This window comes from Panthera tigris, chromosome A1, assembly GCF_018350195.1.
Source record: "Panthera tigris isolate Pti1 chromosome A1, P.tigris_Pti1_mat1.1, whole genome shotgun sequence".
In the NCBI taxonomy this organism is placed as follows: domain Eukaryota; kingdom Metazoa; phylum Chordata; class Mammalia; order Carnivora; family Felidae; genus Panthera; species Panthera tigris.
Window position 1 is genome coordinate 171285858 of NC_056660.1, and position 23564 is coordinate 171309421.

Sequence of the window (23564 nt, forward strand, 5' to 3'; positions counted from 1 at the left end):
TTAGAACTTAATTTAGATAGCAGTAATTTCCCTGGAGTGAAACTACGCTCAAAAATGTCCCTCCGTTCTTATGGAAGCCGCGAAGGATCTGTATCTAGTCGTTCAGGAGAGTGCAGTCCTGTTCCTATGGGTTCGTTTCCAAAAAGAGGGTTTGTAAATGGAAGCAGAGAAAATACTGGTTATTTAGAAGAACTTGAGAAAGAAAGGTAACTTTTCTTCATTAAATAGTAAACTTGAATGTTCAATTTTTTCCATTATTTTGTCATTTTGTAAATACAAGATAGGAATTTACGAAGCATGTATGGCAGATGATCACTAACACTTAAGAGAGCATTTGCATTTATTAATTCAAAAATAGTATGTTACTGATCATACTTATATTAAATCTAAAAATGTAAAGAGGCAAAATTAAATCTGAAAATGTAACAGAGGCAATTCCTGGGATTCTAAGATTTGTACTTTGTTACGTAAATGCTTCAAGTGCCCTGTATACATGATCATAATAGTTACATCATTTAAAATACATAACTGATTTTTAATTGAATTTCTTGGTACCTTTTGAAATAAATTCAATAACTCCAGAGCCAGTATAAGGTAACTTTCCATTAGGGATGGCCTATTACAAGTGGCCACAAATGAAACATTCCTTTATTTTTTTGTTTGTTTATTTATTTTGAGGGAGAGAGTGATTGCATGGGGGCACCCAGGTTGGGGAGGGACAGAGAGAGGAGGGGAGGAGATTGGGGGGTGGGGGTGGAGAAAGAGAGAGAATTCCAAGCAGGACACAGAGCTCGAATGCAAGAACTGTGAGATCATGACCTGAGCCGAAATCAAGAGTTGGACCGTTAACCTCCTGAGCCACCCAGACGCCCCTGAAACGCTTCTTAACTTATCGGTTTCAGTGTCTTAAAAAACATTACTTGACATATATTATGAGTCTGGTTTCTCATAGCTAATGTGTTAACTTCTTCTCTTACTGAAGTTAAAATCATCTCACTACAAATACCAGAATATCTATCACCCACCAAGAGCTTTTTCAAATGTTTTGTAAAAGGTTATGAATTCCTTAATGCATAAATATCTTATTTTTATATTCCTAAAAATTCTATTAAACTTGAAGAAATATTAAAATGTATAAACATTACCTATTAGCTCTGCCATCTCGATCATGTCATTAAATTTGGTATTGTTTTCTCCTGTAAAAGAGGAACATGGTTCTACCTTGCAGAGTTGTAAAAAGTGATTATTAGTGTAAAAATGTCCAGCATATCTAACTGAAAGGCAAAAGACCTTTTGCTGCTCTCTCTCTGGTTTCAGGTGTGTCCATCTGTAAAAATAGGTTAATCTTCTGGACCAGAAATAGTGTTAAGCTTTCTTTCATCTTGAGTTTACATGACTCTCTGCTTCTTACCTCGAGCCAGGAATATTTCTGTCTGACCCTATAGGAAACACTGTTGTGAATAACAAGCATCTACCATCTTCCATCTCTGTCCCCTTTGAACTCTATTAAGAAACAGAGGATTTGTGAGCATACCATCTTTCCTAGGAACTAACTTTGCATCACATAGATAAAGCCCTGAGTTTATTAGCAGAGAGAGAGAGAAGAGAGTATGTGTGTAGTTCTGATTTATCTTGTGCCCTCTTGGTTCTCACTGTGTTGGAGGGAGGTAAAAATTGAGTCCTTGATTGTATGACAGAATCTTTATTTTGCTGTCACACTCATTTGCTAGTTCAGATAGGTCTAAGGTCAAACTCATTTTCCTTCTTCATTATCAATGTCATTGATGAGAAATTTAATACCAATCTGATTCTCATTCCTTTGTAGGTAGCCATTTTCCCCTCTTTTGAAGCTTTTAGAATGCCTCAGTATACATGTTTTCTTCATTCATTATGCTGGATAATCACTGTGCCCTTTTGATCCAGAAATACATTTCCTTCAACTTTTGAAAATTCTGTTACATGATTTCTTTGATGACTTTCTCCTCTCTCTTTTTTATTCTTTCTTTCCCTCTGTTAAATCATAGATTCACTCTCTTTGTCTCTTTTTTTCTTGTTTTCTTTATTGCCCAAGATAAGTGCTAGAAAGTAGTCAAGCCAGGACTCAAACCCAGCTACACAGCTCTGTAATCTTTTTGAACCTCAGTTTTCCAATCTGAGGAGTGAGCCTAAGAATAACTACCTCAAAGGGTATTGTGAGGGTTAAACTAGATTTAAAAAATAATTGCTCTCTCTCTCAAAATAAATAAACTTTTGAGAAAAAGAAATTAAAAATAGGGCTTCTGGGTGGCTCGGTTGAGCGTCTGACTCTTGCTTTCAGTTCAGGTCATGATCTTGTGGTTCATGAGTTCAAGCCCCATATCATGCTTTGTGTTGGCAGTCTGGAGCCTGCTTGGGATTCTCTTCCCCCACCCCATCTCTCTTTCTCTCTTTCTCTCTCTCTCTCTCTCTCTCTCTCTCTCTCACACACACACACACACACACACACACACACACACTAAATAAACTTAAAAAAAAAGAAATTAAAAAATATTTAGAACTGTGTCTGGTCCTTAGAACATTCAATAAATGTAGGCTATCATCATGTTAGCTATTCACTCATTTAACAAATATTTATTAAATACCTAATACATACGTGCCATGCTCTTTTAGATGACCCTAAGTTAGAAGACTAAGAAGGCACAAGATTTACTTTTTAAAGAAAATTGTTAATAATCACTAAATAAGCCCAAACCTAAAGAGCTATCTGTCTCTGAGTCTAGACCTAGTTTTAGTTCTGAGCCTTAAACAGTGTTGTCAACCACTATCATTTAACCACTTGTTAACATTTTGGCTCAAGACATTGTGACCTTGGCTTCCTCAGAGCATTTTATCACAGTTTGACCTTAACCTTAACAATAACAGCTTGTCCCTCTTCTCCCTAGCCTCCCCTCCACCGTCATCACTAACATTGGCCTATCAATTTAAGCACTTTTAACATCCAGCTGTTACTTAATGATGAGCCCATTTATTGGAGAGTAATCAGAGGAAATAGCAGCATCACCATCTATCTCTCTCTTCATGCCTCTAAGTCCTGGTAGGTCCTGTGGGTTCTCACCAGGAAACACTGAAAAATAAAATCAGATCTCATCTTTATGCCAGCTTGTGAAAGGAGTTTAGGTTTTCTCCTGTGCTTTCTCCTGCTTCTGTCGTCAGAAATGGGAGGGATGAGGTAGATTCTCATTAGTCTGCACCTCCCCCAACATTGCTACAATCATAAGCAGGGGCTTACTATCTTATAAGCAGGGGCTTTCCATGGATTCCCTCACTACTAAGCTTGCCACATCAAAAATGAAGGCATAGTTCTTATTTTTTAAATTGTTTCTCAGTAATGGAAAGGGAATTTTAGCAAGAATAGAACCTTTCACATTCACATGTATATATATTTTGCAAAACAATATAATCAAACAGAATTTTAAAGTAATAGTTTTAAAGTGGACATCATCTCTGTAAATGAGCAAACCCCAGAAGCCATAATAGAAAATATCCACAAATTTGACTACAGAAAAAATTCAAAATTTGCTACATGACAAAAGCATTATAAACAAAGTTTAAAGACCAGTGATAAACAGAGAAAATACATTTACAACCCATATAACTAACAAAGTACAATCATTCTTAATATGGATGAGGTCCTATAAGTAAGTAAGAAAAAGTTACAGGCAAGGAAATACAAATGGTTTTCAAATTGAATAATTGCTTATCCCGGGGCGACTGTGTGGCTCAGTCAGCTAAGCATCCAACTTCGCCTCAGGTCATGATCTTGGCGATTCACAAGTTCACTGCTCAGAGCCTAGAGCCTGCTTTGGACTCTGTGTCTCCCTTTCTCTCTGCCCCTGTCTCTGTCTCTCTCTCTCAAAAATAAAAATAAAAACATTAAAAAAATAAAGAAAGTGCTTAACCTTACTAAGAGAAATCAAATTAAAACTGTAGTTGATATACCATTAAAAAAACTGGATATGCAAAAATAAAGATTGATAAAACATTATCAAGTGAAAGTGGTAGGGGTATAAGTTGGTATAACAATGTAATAAGAACAGTAAGTTAAAATTTTACATACCCTAGGAATTTATCTTAAATACATGCTTGCACATTTGTGAAATGGGGTTATATATAAGGATATTCAGTGCAGCATTGTTTATAATAGCAAAAATTTTGAAAGGCCCTATGTTCCTTCTAAAACAAAACTAGTTACAGGGTATCCCATTATAGATTCATCAATACTCTGCAGCTAGCAAAAAAGATGTAGGACCTTTTTATGTTCTGACATAGAATGATCTCCCAAGATAGATTTTTAGTGAAAAAAAGGTTAATAGGATAATACATAGAATAACATGCTACTGTTCATGTTTAAAAATGTACATGTGGGGTGCTTGGGTGGCTCAGTTGGTTGAGCTTCTGACTTTGGCTCAGCTTCTCATGGTCTGTGAGTTCGATTGAGCCCCGCGTCGGGCTCTGTGCTGACAGCTCAGAGCCTGGAGCCTGCTTCAGATTCTGTGTCTCCCTCTCTCTGACCCTCCCCTGTTCATGCTGTGTCTCTCTCTGTCTCAAAACATAAAAATAAAACATTAAAAAAATTTTTTAAATGTACATGTAAGTGTACACATAGATTCTTGCATTTTTATAGAATATCTCCGGGAAATATACACCAGGAAATGATAATAGAGGTCACTTTGGGAAAGAGCCACATGATAGGAAATCACAGACTTTTTGTACCTACTGAGTTTTATCCCAAATTAACACTCTTATTTTGCATTCATGTTTATAATGATCAGATATAGAGTATCTTGATATTGTTATTGAAGACATTTATTGGGTTGCCCAGGAATTACATAACAAATTCTTCAAATTCCAAACTAAGAAAAAGTTTCTCTGAGAATAACTTATTATTGTTGTACAGTAACAATATATTTCTTTTTTTGTTATTAAGTTTCTGCAACTAATTTTTTTAATTCTAATACAGTTAACATATAGTGTTATGTTATTTTCAGGTGTACAATAGTGATTCAACAGTTCTGTACATTACTCAGTGCTCATCATGATAGGTGTACTCTTAAATCACCCTTCATGTATTTCACCCATTCCCCCCCACCCCCAACCTCCTCTCTGGTAATCATCAGTTTGTTCTCTCTAGTTAAGAGTCTGTTTTTTGGTTTGCCTCTTTTTGCTTTGTTCATTTTTGTTCCATAAATTCCACATGAGTGAAATCATGTGGTATGTGTTTGTCTTTTTTGACTGACTTATTTCACTTAGCATTATACTCTCTAGATCTATCCATGTCATTGTGAATGGCAAGATTTCATTCTTTTTTATGGCTGAGTAATCCATAGTATGTATGTATGTATATATGTGTGTACACACACACACACACACACACACACACACACACACATCTCCATTCTTCTTTTTTTTTTCAATATAAAGTTTATTATTAAATTGGTTTCCATACAACACCCAGTGCTCATCCCAAATGTGCCTTCCTCAATACCCATCACCCACCCTCCCCTCCCTCCCACCCCCCATCAACCCTCAGTTTGTTCACAGTTTTTAAGAGTCTCTTATGCTTTGGCTCTCTCCCACGCTAACCTCTTTTTTTTTTTTTTCTTCCCCTCCCCCATGGGTTTCTGTTAAGTTTCTCAAGATCCACATAAGAGTGAAACCATATGGTATCTGTCTTTCTCTGTATGGCTTATTTCACTTAGCATCACACTCTCCAGTTCCATCCATGTTGCAACAAAGGGCCATATTTCATTCTTTCTCATTGCCACGTAGTACTCCATTGTTTTGGTTTTTTTTTTCTCTCCATTCTTCTTAATCTGTTCATCTATCATTGGACACTTGAGTTGCTTCCATAATTTGGCTATTGTAAATAATACTACACTAAACACAGGGTGCATGTATCTTTTCAAATTAGTGTTTTCATATTCTTTGGGTAAATACCCAGTAGTGCAGTTGCTGGATTGGAGGATAGTTCTATTTTTAATTTTTTGAGGAACCTCCATACTGTTTTCCAGGGTGACTGCACCCGTTTACATTCCCACCAACAGTGCATGAGCATTCCTTTCCCTCACCAACACTTGTTGTTTCTTGTTTTTTATTTTAGCCATTTTGATAGGTTTGAGGTGATATCTCATTGTAGTTTTGATTTGCATTTCTCTGATGATGAGTGATGTTGAGCATTGTTTCATGTGTCTGTTGGCCATCTGTATGTCTTCTTTGGAGAAATACACAGTGACAAAATATTTCTTTTTATTTTGGCTGCTGAGAAGCTGAAAGCCATGTCTGTCCAGTGCAGTGGCTTCCTATACTCTAGGTTTGTTTTTTTGTATAATTATTGCTTTTTTTTACTACTCTATTATGCTTTTTATTCTTATATTCACTTTGAGTTTTGTTATATGTGTACTTTTTTCTGTAAACTATCATATTCTTAGACTATGCTAAATGTGAAGAAAACCTTTGGTTGAAATGTGAACATTCTAGTTAGGATGTTTAACATCTTATTTAGGTGGAAAAGTAAAAAACTTTAATACTCAAATTTTAATGATTATAAAATTTTAAGTCCCACCTTCAAAAATCTAAAATCACTAAGTTTTCTGCTTCTTCATTAATAGTACTTTAGTTTAAATAGAGAACATTACAATTACAGCTGATAAGAATTACTTTTATGTATTCTGTTAGCATTTTGTAAACTTCCCCTTTTTTTGAAAAACAGATCATTACTTCTTGCTGATCTTGACAAAGAAGAAAAGGAAAAAGACTGGTATTATGCTCAACTTCAGAATCTCACTAAAAGAATAGATAGTCTTCCTTTAACTGAAAATGTAAGTAACTTAGCTTATTTTAGACTTTAGTAACTTGATCTTTTAAAAATACCTGTTACTCATTAAAAATTCAGGATAACTGCGTTTTTAGTTTTCTGTAAACTGTACTATGTTTTATCTAACTTTAAACTCAAATGTATAATAGTTAATGAATTTTTGTTTGTAAAGGTATAAAACTTCATTATGCTCAAGCAAATAATTTGTTTTCAGCCCCTAATTAAGAAAATCTATTAAGTTTGAATTTTAAAGGACTCAGGATTCAACTAGGCAATTGGTTTTTTATTCTGTCTGTTTAATTACCAAACGTACTCTGTAGAATTGTTTATTACCATCTATTTTTTTTTTAACCATAGTACATGCCATATAGTTTTTGCAATTAAAGTGTCTTTGAAAAGAATTTGACTACTATTCCAGTTATTATAAATGACAAAAGCTGTTGGCAAGGATCTTAGGACTTTTTACAAGTACTAAAATTTGGTTTGCAAATATAACTATGTGAAAAAGAATTTAATCTTGTCAGCTTTTCTTTCCCCACACAAGCTCTCCATGTCAACTAATTTATTCATGGGATGACACATGTAAGAGTATTTCAGAATGTTCTGGAATACATTAATAATCTTAAACAAAATTATATTTTACTGTTATCCATAAATACTTTTTACAGTTTTAAAAAAAAATAGGTTAATTAAAATTATATTGTCCTTGGGGCGCCTGGGTGGCTCAGAGGGTTAAGCCTTGGACTTCAGCTCAGGTCATGATCTCACAGTTCATGAGTTCAAGCCCCGTGTTGGGCTCTGTGCTGACAGCTCAGAGACTGGAGCCTGCTTTGGATTCTGTGTCTCCCTCTCTCTCTGCTCCTTCCCCACTCATTCTGTCTATCTCTCTCTCTCTCTCAAAAATAAATAAATGTTAGAAAATATTTTAAAAAAATATATTGTTCTCTCTTAGCTTTGATTTTTCAATTTCTAATGACATTTTTGAGAGAATATAACAAATGAAAAAGCAAAAGTAGAAAGAAGGAACACAGGGTGCCTGGGTGGCTCAGTCAGTTAAGCCTCTGACTCCAGCTTAGGTCCTGATTTCATGGTTCATGAGTTTGAGCCCCGCATCAGGCTCTCTGCTGTCAGTACAGAGCCTGCTTTGGATCCTCTGTCCCCCTCTGTTTTTGCCCCTCCCCCACTCGCTCACTTTGTCAAAAATAAACATTTTTAAAAAAGGAAGAAGGAATGCTTTTTTCAAAACATGTACTTAGCCAGGTTTCCTCATGGGCATTGTCTGGCAGGAGCTGGAACCAGAAGCTTAAATGCACTGTCTCCTAGAACAATCATACAAGATTTTGAGAGGAAGAGAAAGGATCTCTTTTCCTGATAGTGTCCTTGACATCTTCTGGGGAGTTAAGGAGACTCAGATAGTGAAAGAACAGTTAATGGAAAGTTCTTGGATTCAGGGATTAGGAACTCAGGAAGGTTTGGTGGGATTTTTACTCTAAAATAAAAAATACCTAAGCATATTGCTCTCCATTCACTTTGGTAATTAGAACAAAAAAATTTAGAGTCCAGTTGTCTACATCTAATCAGGTTTAAGAAAGTGCTTAGATATATGGGACAACTTGAGAGAATAACTGGTTAATATCTGAAACAAAGATGAGTTGTCAAATAAATTATCCCCATATTTATTAAATAACCCATTTATTTATTGGCATATATAAGACACTATAGACCATTTGGCAACATTAGCAAATGTAAACTGCATGTATATCATAAATTTTTTTTTAATTTCACAGTTTTTGCATTTATATTGGGAAGCAAGTTAAGAACACATTCATTTGCAAATACCAAGATATTAGACATTGCTTTTAAGACATCAGATCTAAACCACATTATTGCCACATACTTTGTCATGTTTACCTTTTTATTTTTTGCAGGGCACTTTGGGAAGTGGAGGATAAGTAAGTGGAGTTAGAACTGGCTCATTGGGAATTAGAAATAACATACAGACTAATTCATCTGTGTTGCAACCCATAACTTGGGTATGCCTATAGAAATACATTCTCCGTAGAGTGTCATCTGCATTATTGAAAGGGAAAAGGGTGAGAGTTCCCCTAACTTAACTCACAAAGTAGTTTGGAATCCTTGGACCTACAGAATGTCGTTCTGAGTCAGACACAGGTCTGACACAGCTCTTTGCTAGGCATATAGAGCATAAAAAAATCTATAGCTCTTCCTCATTTCCTTCATGGCCCATTATTATTTTATTTAATCATATTTTAGCTATTACCACTTGTTGTGTTTGTTTGTTTTTTACATTCATTTACTTAGAGAGAGATTGAGAGAGAGAGAGAGAGAGCATGAGCAGGAGAGGGGCAGAGAGAGAATCCCAAGCAGGCTCTGAGCTGTCAGTGCATAGCCTGACATGGCGTTTGATCTCACAAACCGTGAGATCAGACGTGAGCCGAAATCAGGAGTCAGACATTTAACTGACTGAGCCACCCAGGCATGTGTTTATAAGTTTCATTACCTTGTCCTTTTCATCCTTTTGTATGTCTAGCAGTTATCTTAGTGCCCGGGATTTTAACAACTATATATAATTGATTTTTTAATGAATTAACACCCTCCTGTATGAAGAACTTCTTTTTGTTTATTTCAGCTTTGCTTTTTTGAATTACCAAAAAGTTTGTGTTGTCTTGCAATATGTGATTATCTATATTATGTAAAAGCTTTTCCTTGTCCCATTTTCTTCATTTTGCAAATGGGGAGAGTTTCTTTGTTTAATCTGCATGTTTATAACAATCCTTAAATTGAGATACAAACTTAAGGATGATGGATGGTTTCTTGATTTTTCTATGTTGTCCACATTAATATGCTAGTTTTTAGTAATTAAAGTAGTACCCCCTCAGTGCAGAGGATAATATGGGAACTGAAGATAGGCTTACCCTAACTGGACCAGTTATATATTTTAAATGAATCAGTACAATTTAAGTAAAGCCATTTGTGGCTACAGGGCAGTAAAAGTTTTAAACTCAGTATTTCACATCAGGGACCCAGACTGAGCCCAGCACCTATAATCAAATTTTAGGACTCCTGGAAGAACAAAATAATCTTGTTACATGTAGTAACTTACATATTTGATATTCATTTTCTTTTTAGGCATTAATATGCTTTTTTGTTTTTACTGATAAACTTATGAGATATTAGCATTTCAATTTAATTTGTGGTTTTAGTTTTCCTTACAAACAGATATGACCAGAAGACAATTGGAATATGAAGCAAGGCAAATCAGAGTTGCAATGGAAGAACAACTAGGTACTTGCCAGGATATGGAGAAAAGAGCACAGGTAACTTAACTTATTATTAAATTATAAAACAGCACAGGCTAGAGAAGAGCTATTAAGAATGTGATGAATTATAGCTCTGTTAACATTGATTAAATTTTATTATTAAAGATATTTATAAGTCTACCTTCACTTAGGCACTGTTTCAGAATAATAATTTATTATGGCTGCTGCGCATCATAACCAATGTTCACGTGATTCTGCCTCTACCGTATTTCATTTCCCTGATTCTGTTCTGCTGTGCCTTGGAATAGTAAGAGAGAAAAAGTGTTAGATGCTGGTCACCTGGTAGCTGATAGTTAACTTCACTTCTTCTTCAAAAATCTCCTTTGAGATTTTTGCTTCTTGTAATCTAAGTATGTGTAATGACATTCAGAATATTTCACTGCTCTTTAAGTTGTACACAAAAAAAGGGAAGACCTCACTTAAAGAAAGTAGGAAGGAAATATAGAAAGAGGACACAGGGAGAGGTGAAATGAGTTGGATGGAGAACATTCCCATATTTCTACCTCAGTTGATGTCAAGAAAAGAATATTAAACAGCTTTGCTATTTGTCAAGCATTTTCATACATTATTGAATTTAGCACTTTGTATTTACACAAGTGTATTACTCGCTAATGTTTTAAGCCCTGACAAGGCCTTACCATTTGCCTTGTCTGTTTCAAAGCAAGTATGGGCATTAAGAAAGAAAAACAAAAAAAGGAAAACTTTTACAACAAACTGGGAGGAAAACATTATTTTAAAGATTTTATTTAAGGGAATAGTCAATAAAAGGGAGGGCCTACATTTATATGTATGGTATAAATACATTTTTTATTCCAAGAAGTTTATGGTTTTAAAATCACTAATACAAGACATTTTACATCCCCAAACTGTAGTTTTTATCTTTTATATGGTAGTTTCCTAAACACAATGTATATTTGCTTTATGCTAGAGTATGGTGGTAGACTAAGGAGATACTTAAGCCCCAGTACCATGATACATTTTGTAGTCCATACCTGTTATTTTCACAATGAGGCTAGAGGCTCAACTAATATATCTATATTACTTATGTTATGATACATGCATTTAATAACTTTTGTTAATTTCCTCTCACTACCTCCCCTGTCTGTTCAAATTAACATCTTAAATGCCAAAAGTAAAACTTTAAGGGGCTCCTGGGTGGCTCAGTCAGTTAAGTGTCCAACTTCGACTCAGGTCATGATCTCACGGTTTGTGAGTTCGAGCCCTACGTCAGGCTCAGTGCTGACAGCCCAGAGCCTGGAGCTTGCTTCTGATTCTGTGTCTCCCTATCTCTGTTCCTCCCCTGTTCATGCTCTGCCTCTCTCTCTCTCTCTCTCTCTCTCTCTCTCTCTCTCTCTCTCAAAAATAAATAAACATTAAAAAAAAATTTTTTTTTAAAAGTAAAACTTTAAAAATAAGCCTTTCAGTAGAAAATATATATGAATATCTTTCTAATATTGGGGTAAAAAAGGATTTCTTAAGCAAGATATAGAATACTATTTGTAAAAGAAAAAACTGATAAGTTTCATTGTATTAAAATTCAGAATTTATCGGGTACCTTAAAAATACATAAATTTTGGGTTTGCAGTTACATGGATGAAACTAGAGGGTATTATGCTAAATGAAATTAGTCAGAGAAAGACAAATATCCTATCACTTAACTCATGTGGAATTTAAGATACAAAACAGATGAACATAGGGGAAGGGAAGCAAAAATAATACAAAACAAGGAGGGGGACAAAACATAAAAGACTCTTAAATACAGAGAACAGCTGAGGGTTGCTTGAAGGTTTGTGGGTGGGGGGATGGGCTAAATTGCTAAGGGGCATTAAGGAAGACACTTGTTGGGATGAGCACTGGGTATTCTACATAGGGGATGAATCACTGGAATCTACTCCTAAAATCATCATTGCACAATATGCTAACTAACTTGGATGTAAATTAAAAAATAAATAAGATAAAAATACATAAATTTGGGGGGAAATGGTAAATAGCCCAGTAAATACATAGGTACAGCTAGCAACTTATTTGGGAGAAGAGAAATTAAATTAGATCCCTAATTCAAACCTTGTATACGAAAAATTACAAATGGGAGTGCCTGGGTGGCTCATTCAGTTAAGCATCTGACTTCGGCTGAGGTCATGATCTCACGGCTCGTGGGTTTAAGCCCCATATCGGACTCTGTGCTGACAGCTCGGGAGTCTGGAGCCTGCTTTGGATTCTGTCTTCTCTCTCTGTCCCTTCCCTGCTTATGCTCTGTCTCTCTCTCTCTGTCTCTCTCAAAAATAAATAAAATTTTAAAAAAAGAAAAAAATTACAAATGGATTGAATATCTTAGTGTGAAAAATAAACCTAAAACTAATGGAAGAAAATACAGGACAACAAATGTAATTTTTCATAAAATTTTAAAATATTCTGCAGAAGATAAACTAAGGGAAAATATTTTTAACACATAAAAGGGAAAAAAGTCACTATCCCTATAATGCAAGAATTCCTACAAACTAAGGAAAAAAAAGACATCTGTTTTTTTTTTTTTTAATGGGTAAAGGATATAATCATTTTATTGAAAAGAAAATGCAGGGGCACCTGGGTGGCTCAGTCGGTTGAGCGTCCGACTTCGGCTCAGGTCATGATCTCACGGTCCATGGGTTCGAGCCCCACGTCGGGCTCCGTGCTGACAGCTCAGAGCCTGGAGCCTGTTTCAGAGTTTGTGTCTCCCTCTCTCTCTGACCCATCCCCGTTCATGTTCTGTCTCTCTCTGTCTCAAAAATAAATTTTAAAAAAAAATTAAAAAAAAAAAAAAGAAAAGAAAATGCAAGTGATTAGTAAAAACATACAAATGACTGGTAAGCAGTTTAGGGAAATTCAAAATAAAATCCATTCTTGCTCATGACTGTGAGATTGTCAGTTTCCAACTATCTCTGTTAACAGTTTGGTTATTTATTTTGCTTTTTATTTGTTTACTACATATTTGGGCAGCTAATGGTGCCTACCACCTACTGGTGGTGGTCCCTACTCTCCTATACACATGTACACAAAGGCTGGGGAAATGTACATCAAGTTGTTAATGGAGCTAACTTCTAGGGACTGGAGATTGGTAGGCTGAAAGTTCCTCACACTTCCATTTTACCATAATTTTTTTGTAATTGTGTGGCTAATATAGTTTGTATGTTTCCTGGTTGATGGCCATTTAGGTTGTAATTTTTCACTGTTTAAACAGCTCTGGTAAACATACTTATTCATATCTTGTAAGAGTTGTGCAAGAGTTTCTCTTGGTTAACAGCAAACTTTTTCTTAAAGGGTCATAAAAAAAATATCTCATTCTTTGTGGGCCATATGATCTCTGTCACAGCTTCTCCACTCATAGATGTTAGTATGTAAGCAAATAGGCATGGCTGTGCTTCAGTAAAACTTAATTCACAAGATGGCTAACAGGCTTAATTCACAACAGGCTAACGTATTGCCGGCCATAACATATGAGTGTTTTGAACTAGTGTTTGCAAAATTGCACTCAAAATGATTTTATCAATTTACATTTCTACTAGTAGAGGTCTCTGTGAGTCACGCTTTATAATAGTGGGCAATGAAACATCAGCTTGTTATTTAATTTATATTTTCTTGAATACTACTGAAGTTGAATATCTTTTCATATATTTATTAGACTGTGGACTTTCTTTCTGCTACTTGTTCATCTTTTTCCCATTTTCCATTATGTTAAATGTCTTACTCTTAAATATTTGAGAGATGTATTAATATCCTCTTGATACCAATCTATTACAGATAATATACACCACATCTCCTCCCTGCAAAATCCATTACCTGTTTTAGATTTGTGATAACAAAACTTAGTTTTTGTTATAGAGCTAATTAATTATATATTGCCATATTTGTGCTTTCTGTGAATTATTTGTACATCTTTTCCTATCCTGGAGTCATAAAGTTACTTTCATATTATTTCTAATAGTTCTAATGTTTTATTTTTGCAATTAGGTCTTTAATTCATCTCCAAAATATAATCATGTATGTTTTAGAGGTTGGGATCTAATTTTACATAAATACAAGTATATATGATTTTATATGTATGTGTGTGTAATTATTCAATATATAACTTACATATTAAATAATATGTTGGTTTTTATTAATATTATATGATCAGTTATATATAATATATATACAGATACATATACATACATGCATATTTATGTTTTTAACAAAATTACCTATTTATTTGATATTCCACTGTTCCCCATTGATTGCTAATGAATTCCATCTCTGGCATGTGGTAAGTTTGTATTTGCTGGATATTTCTAGATTCTGTTCCACTGATCTATTTTAATTTCTCTGTGCCTGCACTCATACCACATTTGTTTTATTTGCTGTAGTTTTATAAATCTTGGTACCTGGTAGAGTGAGTTGTCCTATTTTTGTAAAAATGTGGTTATATTCTGTCTTACTACACTTCCATCGAAATTTCGTATCAGCTTGTCTAATTCAAAGAAAAAATGCCTAGTGCATTTTTTATTATAGTCACATTGAATTTATGAATTAATTTGAGGAGAATTCATATCTTTACAATACAAAGATTGGTTCTTGGTTAAAAGGATGGACTCTGGAGCCAGACCTCCTGGGTTCTAATCCCAGACCTGCTACCTACCTGCACTGATTTTGGGTAAATTCTCTGCCTCGGTTTTCTCATTGATAAAGTATAATGCAAAACTGAAATGTGAGAATTAAATGAGTTAATACATGTAAGAGCACTTAAAGTCTGGCACATGCTAAACACTAAGCAGTATGTATTAGGTGTTATTAATTTTATATCTCCATTCATTTAGGTGTTATTTTTGTTATACAGTTTTGTAGTGTTCTCTATAAAAATTTTATACATTTTTAAAATTTATTCCTAGATATTATGTAGTTTTTGTTACTGTTATGACTGGAATTTAATTATCCAGCAACCTTCTTGAACTCTTTCATTAAATTGTCTCAGTAGTTTAAGACTTTCTTACATTTTTCTTGCATTTTCCATATGAACTGTCACATTGTTTGCAAAATAATGATAATTTTGTGTGTCCTTTGCAGTTTTTTTTCTCTTTATATTGCATAAGAACTCTAGTACGTCTTTGAATAAGCAGCAGTGATACTGTGTACTCAAAAGTTTTTGATAGTTACCCTTTCTCAAGTTAAGGAATTTACCTGCTATTACTCATTTGTTGAGAATTATCCTGAATCTGTTTTGAACTCTATTACTGTTATAATTTTTTAGAATCAGTTTTTCAAAAGTCATACGAACTACCTTCCCTTGAATTGTTAAGTACTTGTTAGTAAGCATAATTTCATAAATATTCGAGGGTATCATACAAAAAAAGAAAGAAATACTACTGGCTTCTTCCATTTTCATTTTCAGAAACAGAAGCACAGGGGTTGTATTACTAGAAATCCCCTACTTCATGGGTCACTTGGGTGGCTCAGTTAAACATCTGACGCTTGATCTCAGCTCAGGTCATGATCTCACAGTTTGTGAGTTTGAACCGCCTATTGGGCTCTGCACTGATAACACAGAGCCTGCTTGGAATTATCTCTCTCTCCCCCCTCTCATTCTGCCCGTCCTCTGTTCCTGCTCTCTCTTTCTCCCTCAAAATAAATAAAATTAGGAAGGAAGGAAGGAAGGAAGGAAGGAAGGAAGGAAGGAAGGAAGGAAGGAAGGAAGGGAAGGAAAGGAAAGGAAAGGAAAGGAAAAAGGAAAAAGGAAAAAGGAAAGGAAAGGAATCCTTTATCTCGGTGGATATCAAGACATAGACTGACTTCAAGATTTACTGACATATTGACAATACAGAAATCAAGAGAGATACTAGTTACAATCTCCTACTATCATCTTCTAAATATTAAAATTTTTAATTTAAGATTTTACTGGTGGACCCCCCCACCCCTGGGCTTTGCATCTATGGAGCCCCTCAGGCAGCTTCACTCTGGGCACTGCCCCCCAACTCTGTGCTTTAGGAGATCTGCCCTCTTCAATACTGTCTTGGCAACAGCCCATGCAAGGCAGTGCCACGGACTTGGCAGTGTGCAGGCAGTTCCTGTGGTGGCAAGCACCACTCCAAAGTGACTCCTACCCTGGAAAAAGGGGAAGATAACCACACATACCAGTCAAAGGAGGCCCCAGAAGTGGACCGGAGGCAGACAAGTGCTCTGACTATAGGTCCTGCCCACCAACAGAACCTTCTCAGGACAACACAGGGAAAACACCCAGCAGTTTGGTGCTACTGTATCTCTAGCACACATCTGGTCTGACTCAACCCAAGCCTAAGGCATACCCAGACTAGTCCACTAATACCACAGGAACCAGATTCTGCCCACAACAAGACAAAGACAGTCATTGCAGATGACTGCACTGGACGAGAAAAGCATCTCAGCTGCAACAGCAGAGCACATGCATCACACATAGGAGACACCCCTGAAGCATCAGGTTCTGGTGAATTAGGGACACTGCACAGCAGGGCACTACTGGACCTCTTCTTCATAAGGCCATTACTTTCAAATGCAGAAGATGTAGCTGTCTTTCCTAACATACAGAAGCAGACATAGAGAGTAGGACAAAATGAGACCGAGGACTATGTCCAAAATGAAACAAAAGGACAAAATCACAACAAGAGACCTAAGTAAAACGGAGATATGCAATATGCCTGAGAATTCGAAGAACCAATCATTAATACACTCACTAGACTTGAGAAAAGAGTGGGGGACATCAGTGAGACCCTTAATGAGATATGAAAGACCCAATCAGAGAACACAATAAATGAAGTTAAAAATACACTAGAGGGAATAAGTAGTAGAAGCACAAGAACAAATAAGCAACTTGGAGGACAGAGTAATGGGAAGTGACCAAGCTGAGCACATGAGAGAAAAAAAAATATTATGCAAAATGAGAATAAGCTTAGGGAACTCAGCAACATCATCAAAAATAATATTCTCATTATAGGGATCCCATAAGGAGAAAAGGAGGCAAAAAAAATTATTTGAAGAAATAATAACTGAAAACTTACTGAATCTGGGGAAGGAAACAGAAATCCAAATCCAGGAGGCATAGAGATTCCCCAACAAAATCAGTCCAAGAAGGTCTACACCAAGACACATAGTAATTAAGATGGCAAAAGGTAGTGATAAAGAGGCTATCATTCAGGTAGCTAGCAAGGCTATCATTCAGAATAGGAGAAATAAAGAGTTTCCCAAACAAAAAGGAATTCATGACCACTAAACAAGCCCTACAAGAAAAGTTAAAGGAGACTCTTCAAGTGGAAAGGAAAGACCATAAGCAAGAGTAAGGAAAGTAGGAAGCACAGAAGTAGTAAAGAAATAAGTATATCTATAAAAATCAGTCAAGGGACTCACTAAATGAAAGCATGTAAAGTATGATACCATCTACCTAAAATGAAGAAAGGAAAGGAGTGGGTTCAAACTTAAGTGACCATCATCCTAATATAGACTGCTGTATACAGAAGATGTTACAGAAGGAGGGAAGATGGCAGCTTAGGAGGATGCTGGGCTCACCGCGCATCCTGCTGATCACTTAGATTCCACCTACACCTGCCTAACTAACCCAGAAAACCACCAGAAGACTAGCATTTGGAGTCTCCGGAGCCAAGCGCAGATGAGAGGCCCACGGAAGAGGGTAGGAAGGGCAGAGAGGCAGTGCGTGCTGCACGGACTGGTGGGAGGGAGCCAGGGCAGAGGGGCAGCCTGCCGGCCAAGCTGAGCCCCCAGGTCTGGCTTGCAAAAGCGGAGGGGCCAGACGGAGTGTGTTCGGACAGCAAGCGGGACTTAACATCTGGAAGGTTATAAGTTAACAGCTCTGCTCGTAGAGCGGGAAGGCTGGAGGACAAAGGGAGGGAGAGTTGCTGAGCCCCCGGACGACAGAGCTCAGTTTGTTGGGGTACAAAGGCGCTCGCCAGCGCCATCTCCCTCGCCCATCCCCCAGCCAAAATCCCAAAGGGAACCAGTTCCTGCCAGGGAACTTGCTTGCTCTGCACAAACACCCAACGCTGTGCTTCTGCGGAGCCAACCCTCCGGCAGCGGGTCTGACTCCCTCCCACTGCCACAGGGCCCCTCCTGAAGTGGATCACCTAAGGAGAAGCGAGCTAAGCCTGCCCCTCCTGCCCCTGTGCACCTTGCCTACCCACCCCAGCTAATATGCCAGATCCCCAGCACCACAAGCCTGGCAGTGTGCAAGTAGCCCAGACGGGCCACGCCACCCCACAGTGAACCCCACCCCTAGGAGAGGGGAAGACACCAGTCTGACTGTGGCCCCAGCAGTGGGCTGGGGGCAGACATCAGGGCTGACCGGCTCCGCCCACCAACTCCAGTTATACACCAGGCACAGGGGAAGTGCCCTGCAGGTCCCCACCACTCCAGGGACTATCCAAAATGACCAAACGGAAGAATTCCCCTCAAAAGAATCTCCAGGAAATAACAACAGCCAATGAACTGATCAAAAAGGATTTAAATAATATAACAGAAAGTGAATTTAGAGTAATAGTCATAAAATTAATCGCTGGGCTTGAAAACAGTATAGAGGACAGCAGAGAAGTTCTTGCTACAGAGATCAAGGGACTAAGGAACAGTCAGGAGGAGCTGAAAAACGCTTTAAACGAAATGCAAAATAAAATGGAAATGACGGCTCGGATTGAAGAGGCAGAGGAGAGAATAGGTGAACTAGAAGATAAAGTTATGGAAAAAGAGGAAGCTGAGAAAAAGATAAAAAAATCCAGGAGTATGAGGGGAAAATTAGAGAACTAAGTGATACACTAAAAAGAAATAATATACGCATAATTGGTATCCCAGAGGAGGAAGAGAGAGGGAAAGGTGCTGAAAGTGTACTTGAAGAAATAATAGCTGAGAACTTCCCTGAACTGGGGAAGGAAAAAGGCATTGAAATCCAAGAGGCACAGAGAACTCCCTTCAGACGTAACTTGAATCGATCTTCTGCACGACATATCATAGTGAAACTGGCAAAATACAAGGATAAAGAGAAAATTCTGAAAGCAGCAAGGGATAAATGTGCCCTGACTTATAAAGGGAGACCTATAAGACTCGTGACTGATCTCTCTTTTGAAACTTGGCAGGCCAGAAAGGATTGGCACGAGATCTTCAATGTGATGAACAGAAAAAAAATATGCAGCCGAGAATCCTTTATCCAGCAAGTCTGTCATTTAGAATAGAAGGAGAGATAAAGGTCTTCCCAAACAAACAGAAGATGTTACATACAAGCTGAATGGTAACTACAAATCAAAAACAAGTAATAAATATGCAAGAAATAGAGGAATCCAACTATATCACTAAAGAAAGCCAACTAATCTTGAGAAAAAAAGAGCAAGAGAAGAAACAAATGGGGAAAAACTACAAAAACAACCATAAAAGAAGTAACAAAATGGCAATAAATATATACTATCAATAATTACTTTGAATGTAAATGAACTAACCAATCAAAAGACATAAGGTGATGGAATGAGTAAATAAAACAAGACTATATGCTGCCTACAAGAGACTCATTTCAGACCTAAAGGCACATGCAGATTGAAAGTGAAGGGATGGAAAAGCATTTATCATGCGTATGGGTGTGAAAAGAAAGCCAAGGTAGCAATATTTATATCTGACAAAATAGACTTTTAAACAAAGACTATAACAAGAGCCAAAGAAGGACACCATATGATCATTAAGGGGACAATGCAAGGAGATCTAACAGTTGTAAATATTTATGTATCCAACATGGGAACACCCAAATATTTAAAGCAGTTAGTAACAAACATGAGGAAATAATAGAGAGTAATACAATAATGGTAGAGGACTTTAACACCCCACTTAAGATCATCCAAACAAAATCAAAATGAAACAGTGGCTTTGAATGACACACTGGACCAGGTGGATTTAACAGATACATGCAAAATATTGCATCTTAAAACAGCAAAATATACATTTTTTTCAAGGGCACATGGAACATTTTCCAGAATAGATCACATATTAGGCCACAAAACAAGTCTCAACAAATTCAGAAAGATCAAAGGCAATCCATGCATCTTTTGTGACCACAACACTGTGAAATTAGAAATAAACCACAAGAAAAAATCTGGAAATACAACAAATACCCGGAAGCTAAACAACATGCTACTAAGTAATGAATGAAGTCAACCAAGAAGTCAAAGAGGAAATCGGAAAATACATGGAGACAAATGAAAATGAAAACACGGTGGTCCCCAAAATTTTTGAATTCTATTCTAAAAGGAACTTTATAGCAATACAGGCCTACGTCAGGAAGGACAACAGATCTCAAGTAAACAACCTAACATTACACCTAAAGGAGCTAAAAAGAAGAACAACAACATAAAAAAAATCCAAAGAAATAAATAATAAAGATTAGAGCAGAAATAAATGAAGTAGAAGCTTAAAAAAAAATAGTAGAATAGGTCAACGAAAGCAGAAGCTGGTTCCTTGAAAAGATCAACAAAATTGATAAGCCATTAGCCAGACTCATCAAAAAGAGAGAGAGAGAGGTCTCAAAATCAGAAATGAAAGAGGAGAAATAACTGACCAAAAATACAAAGGATTATATGGGAATATTTTGAAAAATCATATGCCAAAAAATTGGGCAACTTAGAAGAAATGTATAAATTCCTAGAAACCTGTAACTTTCCAAAATTGAATAGGAAAAAATGGAAAATTGGAAAAGACCAATTACCAGAAATAAAATCAAAAAGATTGCCAGCAAACAAAAGCCCAGACCAGATGGCTTCACTGCAGAATTCTACCAAGCATTTAAAGAAGAGTTAATACCTGTTCTTCTCAAACTACTCCAAAAAAATAGAAAAGGAAGGAAAACTTCTAAATTCATTCTACAAGACATGCATTACCTTGCTCCAAAAAAACAAAGACACTAGAAAAAAAAACTACAGGCCAATATCTCTGATGAACATAGATGCAGAATTCCTCACATAATATTAGCAAACCAGATCCAACAATACATTAAAAAAAAAATTCACCACCAAGTGGGATTTATTTCCAGGATGCAAGGATTCCTCAATATTCACAAGTCAATCAACATGATACATTGCATCAATAAGAGAAAGGATTAAAGACATGTGATCATTTCAGTAGACACAGAAAAAGCATTTGACATAATAAAACATCCATTCATGATAAAAACCCTCCACAAAGTAGATTTAGAGGGAACATACTTCAACATAACAAAGACCATATGTGAAAAACCCAGAGCTAACATCATCCTCATTGGGGAAAAACTGAGAGATTTTCCCTTAAAGTCAAGAACAAGACATGGATGTCCACTCTCACTTGTATTCAACATAATACTGGAAGTCCTAGCCACAGCATTCAGACAAGAAAAAGGAATAAAAGGCATCCGGATTGGTAAGAAAGAAGTAAAACTTTCACTATTTGCATATGACGTGATACTATATTGAAAACCCTAAAGGCTCCACCAAAAAAAACCTACTAGAATTGATAAAGGAATGCAGTAATGTCCCAGGATACAAAATCACTGTATAGAAATCCATAGCATTTTTATACACTAATAATAAACCACAGAAAGAGAAATTAAGAAAACAATCCCATTTATAACTGCACCAAAAATGATAAAATATCTAGGAATAAACTTAACCATGGAGGTGAAAGACCTGTACTCTGAAAACTATAAAACACTGATGAAAGAAATGAAAGATGTCACAAAAATAGAAAGACATTCCACGCTCATGGGTTGGAAGAACAAATGTTGTTAAAATATCCATACCAAAGCAATCTACAGATTTGACGCAATTCCTGTCCAAATATCAATAGCATTGTTTACAGAACTAGAACACATAATCCTAAAATTTGTATGGAACCACAGAAGAACACAAATAGCCAAAACAATCTTGAAAAAGAGCAAAGCTGGAGGCATCACAATTTCGACTTCCAAGTTATATTACAAAGATGTAGTAATCAAAATAGTATGGTGCTGGCACAAAAATAACTACATAGATCAGTGGAACAGAATAGAAAAGCCCGAAATGAATCCGCAGTTACATGGTGAATTAATCTTCAACAAAGCAGGAAAGAATATGCAACAGACAAAAGACAGTCTGTTCAACAAATAGTGTTGGGAAAACTGGACAACAACATACAAAAGAATGAAACGGGACCACTTTCTTACACCATCCACAAAAATAAAATCAAAATGGATGAAAGACCTATACGTGAGACCTGAAACCATAAAAATCCTAGAAAGGAATGCAGGCAGTAATTTCTCTGTCATCAACCATAGCAACTTTTTCTAGGTAGGTCCCCTGAGGCAAGGAAACCAAAAGCGAAAGTACACTTAGGACCACATCAAAATAAAAAGCTTCTTAATAGTGAAGGAAACAATCAACAAACGAAGACAACTGACTAAATGGGAAAATATTATTTGCAAATGACATATGATAAAGGGTTAGTATCCAAATATATAAAGAACTTATACAACTCAACACCCAAAGCCAAACAATAAATCCAATGAAAAAATGAACAGAAGGGGCACCTGAGTGGCTCCATCAGTTAAGCGTCTGACTCTGGACTGTTGGTGAGGATGTGGAGAAAAAGGAGTACTCATGCCCTGCTGCTGGGAATGCAAACTGGTGCAGCCACTGTCGAAGACAGTATGAAGGTTCCTCAAAAAGTTAAAAATAGAACTACCATATAATCCAATAATTGCACTACTGAGTATTTACCCAAAGAATACAAAACCATTAATTCAAAAGGATCTCTGCACCCCTGTGTTTGTTGTGGCATTATTTATAATAGTCAAATTATGGAGACAGACCAAGTGTCCATTGACTGATGAATGGATAAGGAAGAGTGGTGTGTATATGCAGTGGAATATTATTCAGCCATAAAAAAGAATGAAATCTTTCCATTTGTAATGACATGGATGGAGCTAGAATATGCTAAGTCAGGGAAAGACAGATACCATATGATTTCACTCATATGTGGAATTTGAAAAACAAATTAATGAAGTGGGGGGCAGAAATAGAGAAGCAAACCAAGAAACAGACTCTTAACTATAGAGAACAAACTGATGGTTACCAGAGGGGAGGTGGGTAGGGAGACAGGTGAAATAGATGACTGGGATTAAGGACTGTACTTAACATGATGAGCACTGAACAGTATGTAGAATTGTTGAATCACTTTATACCTGAAATTAATGTAGCACTGTATGTTTACTGGGACTAAAATTAAAAACTTAATGAAAATTTTTAAAAAATATTTTATTGGTGGCAGGGAGCTTGTTACATAAAGAGGAAAACCAGTATTCTGAAGCTGATTGTGTATAGTTTTGTTGTTTTCATGTAAAG

General features: G+C 36.4%; 1 protein-coding gene across 5 annotated transcripts in view; it reads left to right on the forward strand.

Annotated features, from left to right (window-relative positions):
• The window catches only part of APC (APC regulator of WNT signaling pathway), a 149510-nt gene that overhangs the window by 82712 nt on the left and 43234 nt on the right, over positions 1–23564 (forward strand). For all 5 annotated transcript variants that reach the window (XM_042991281.1, XM_042991296.1, XM_042991299.1 and 2 more), the window contains exons 4-6: positions 5–206; positions 6749–6857; positions 10078–10191. In XM_042991281.1, the coding sequence (XP_042847215.1) occupies positions 5–206; positions 6749–6857; positions 10078–10191 (425 nt within the window). The remainder of the gene's footprint in view (positions 1–4; positions 207–6748; positions 6858–10077; positions 10192–23564) is intronic.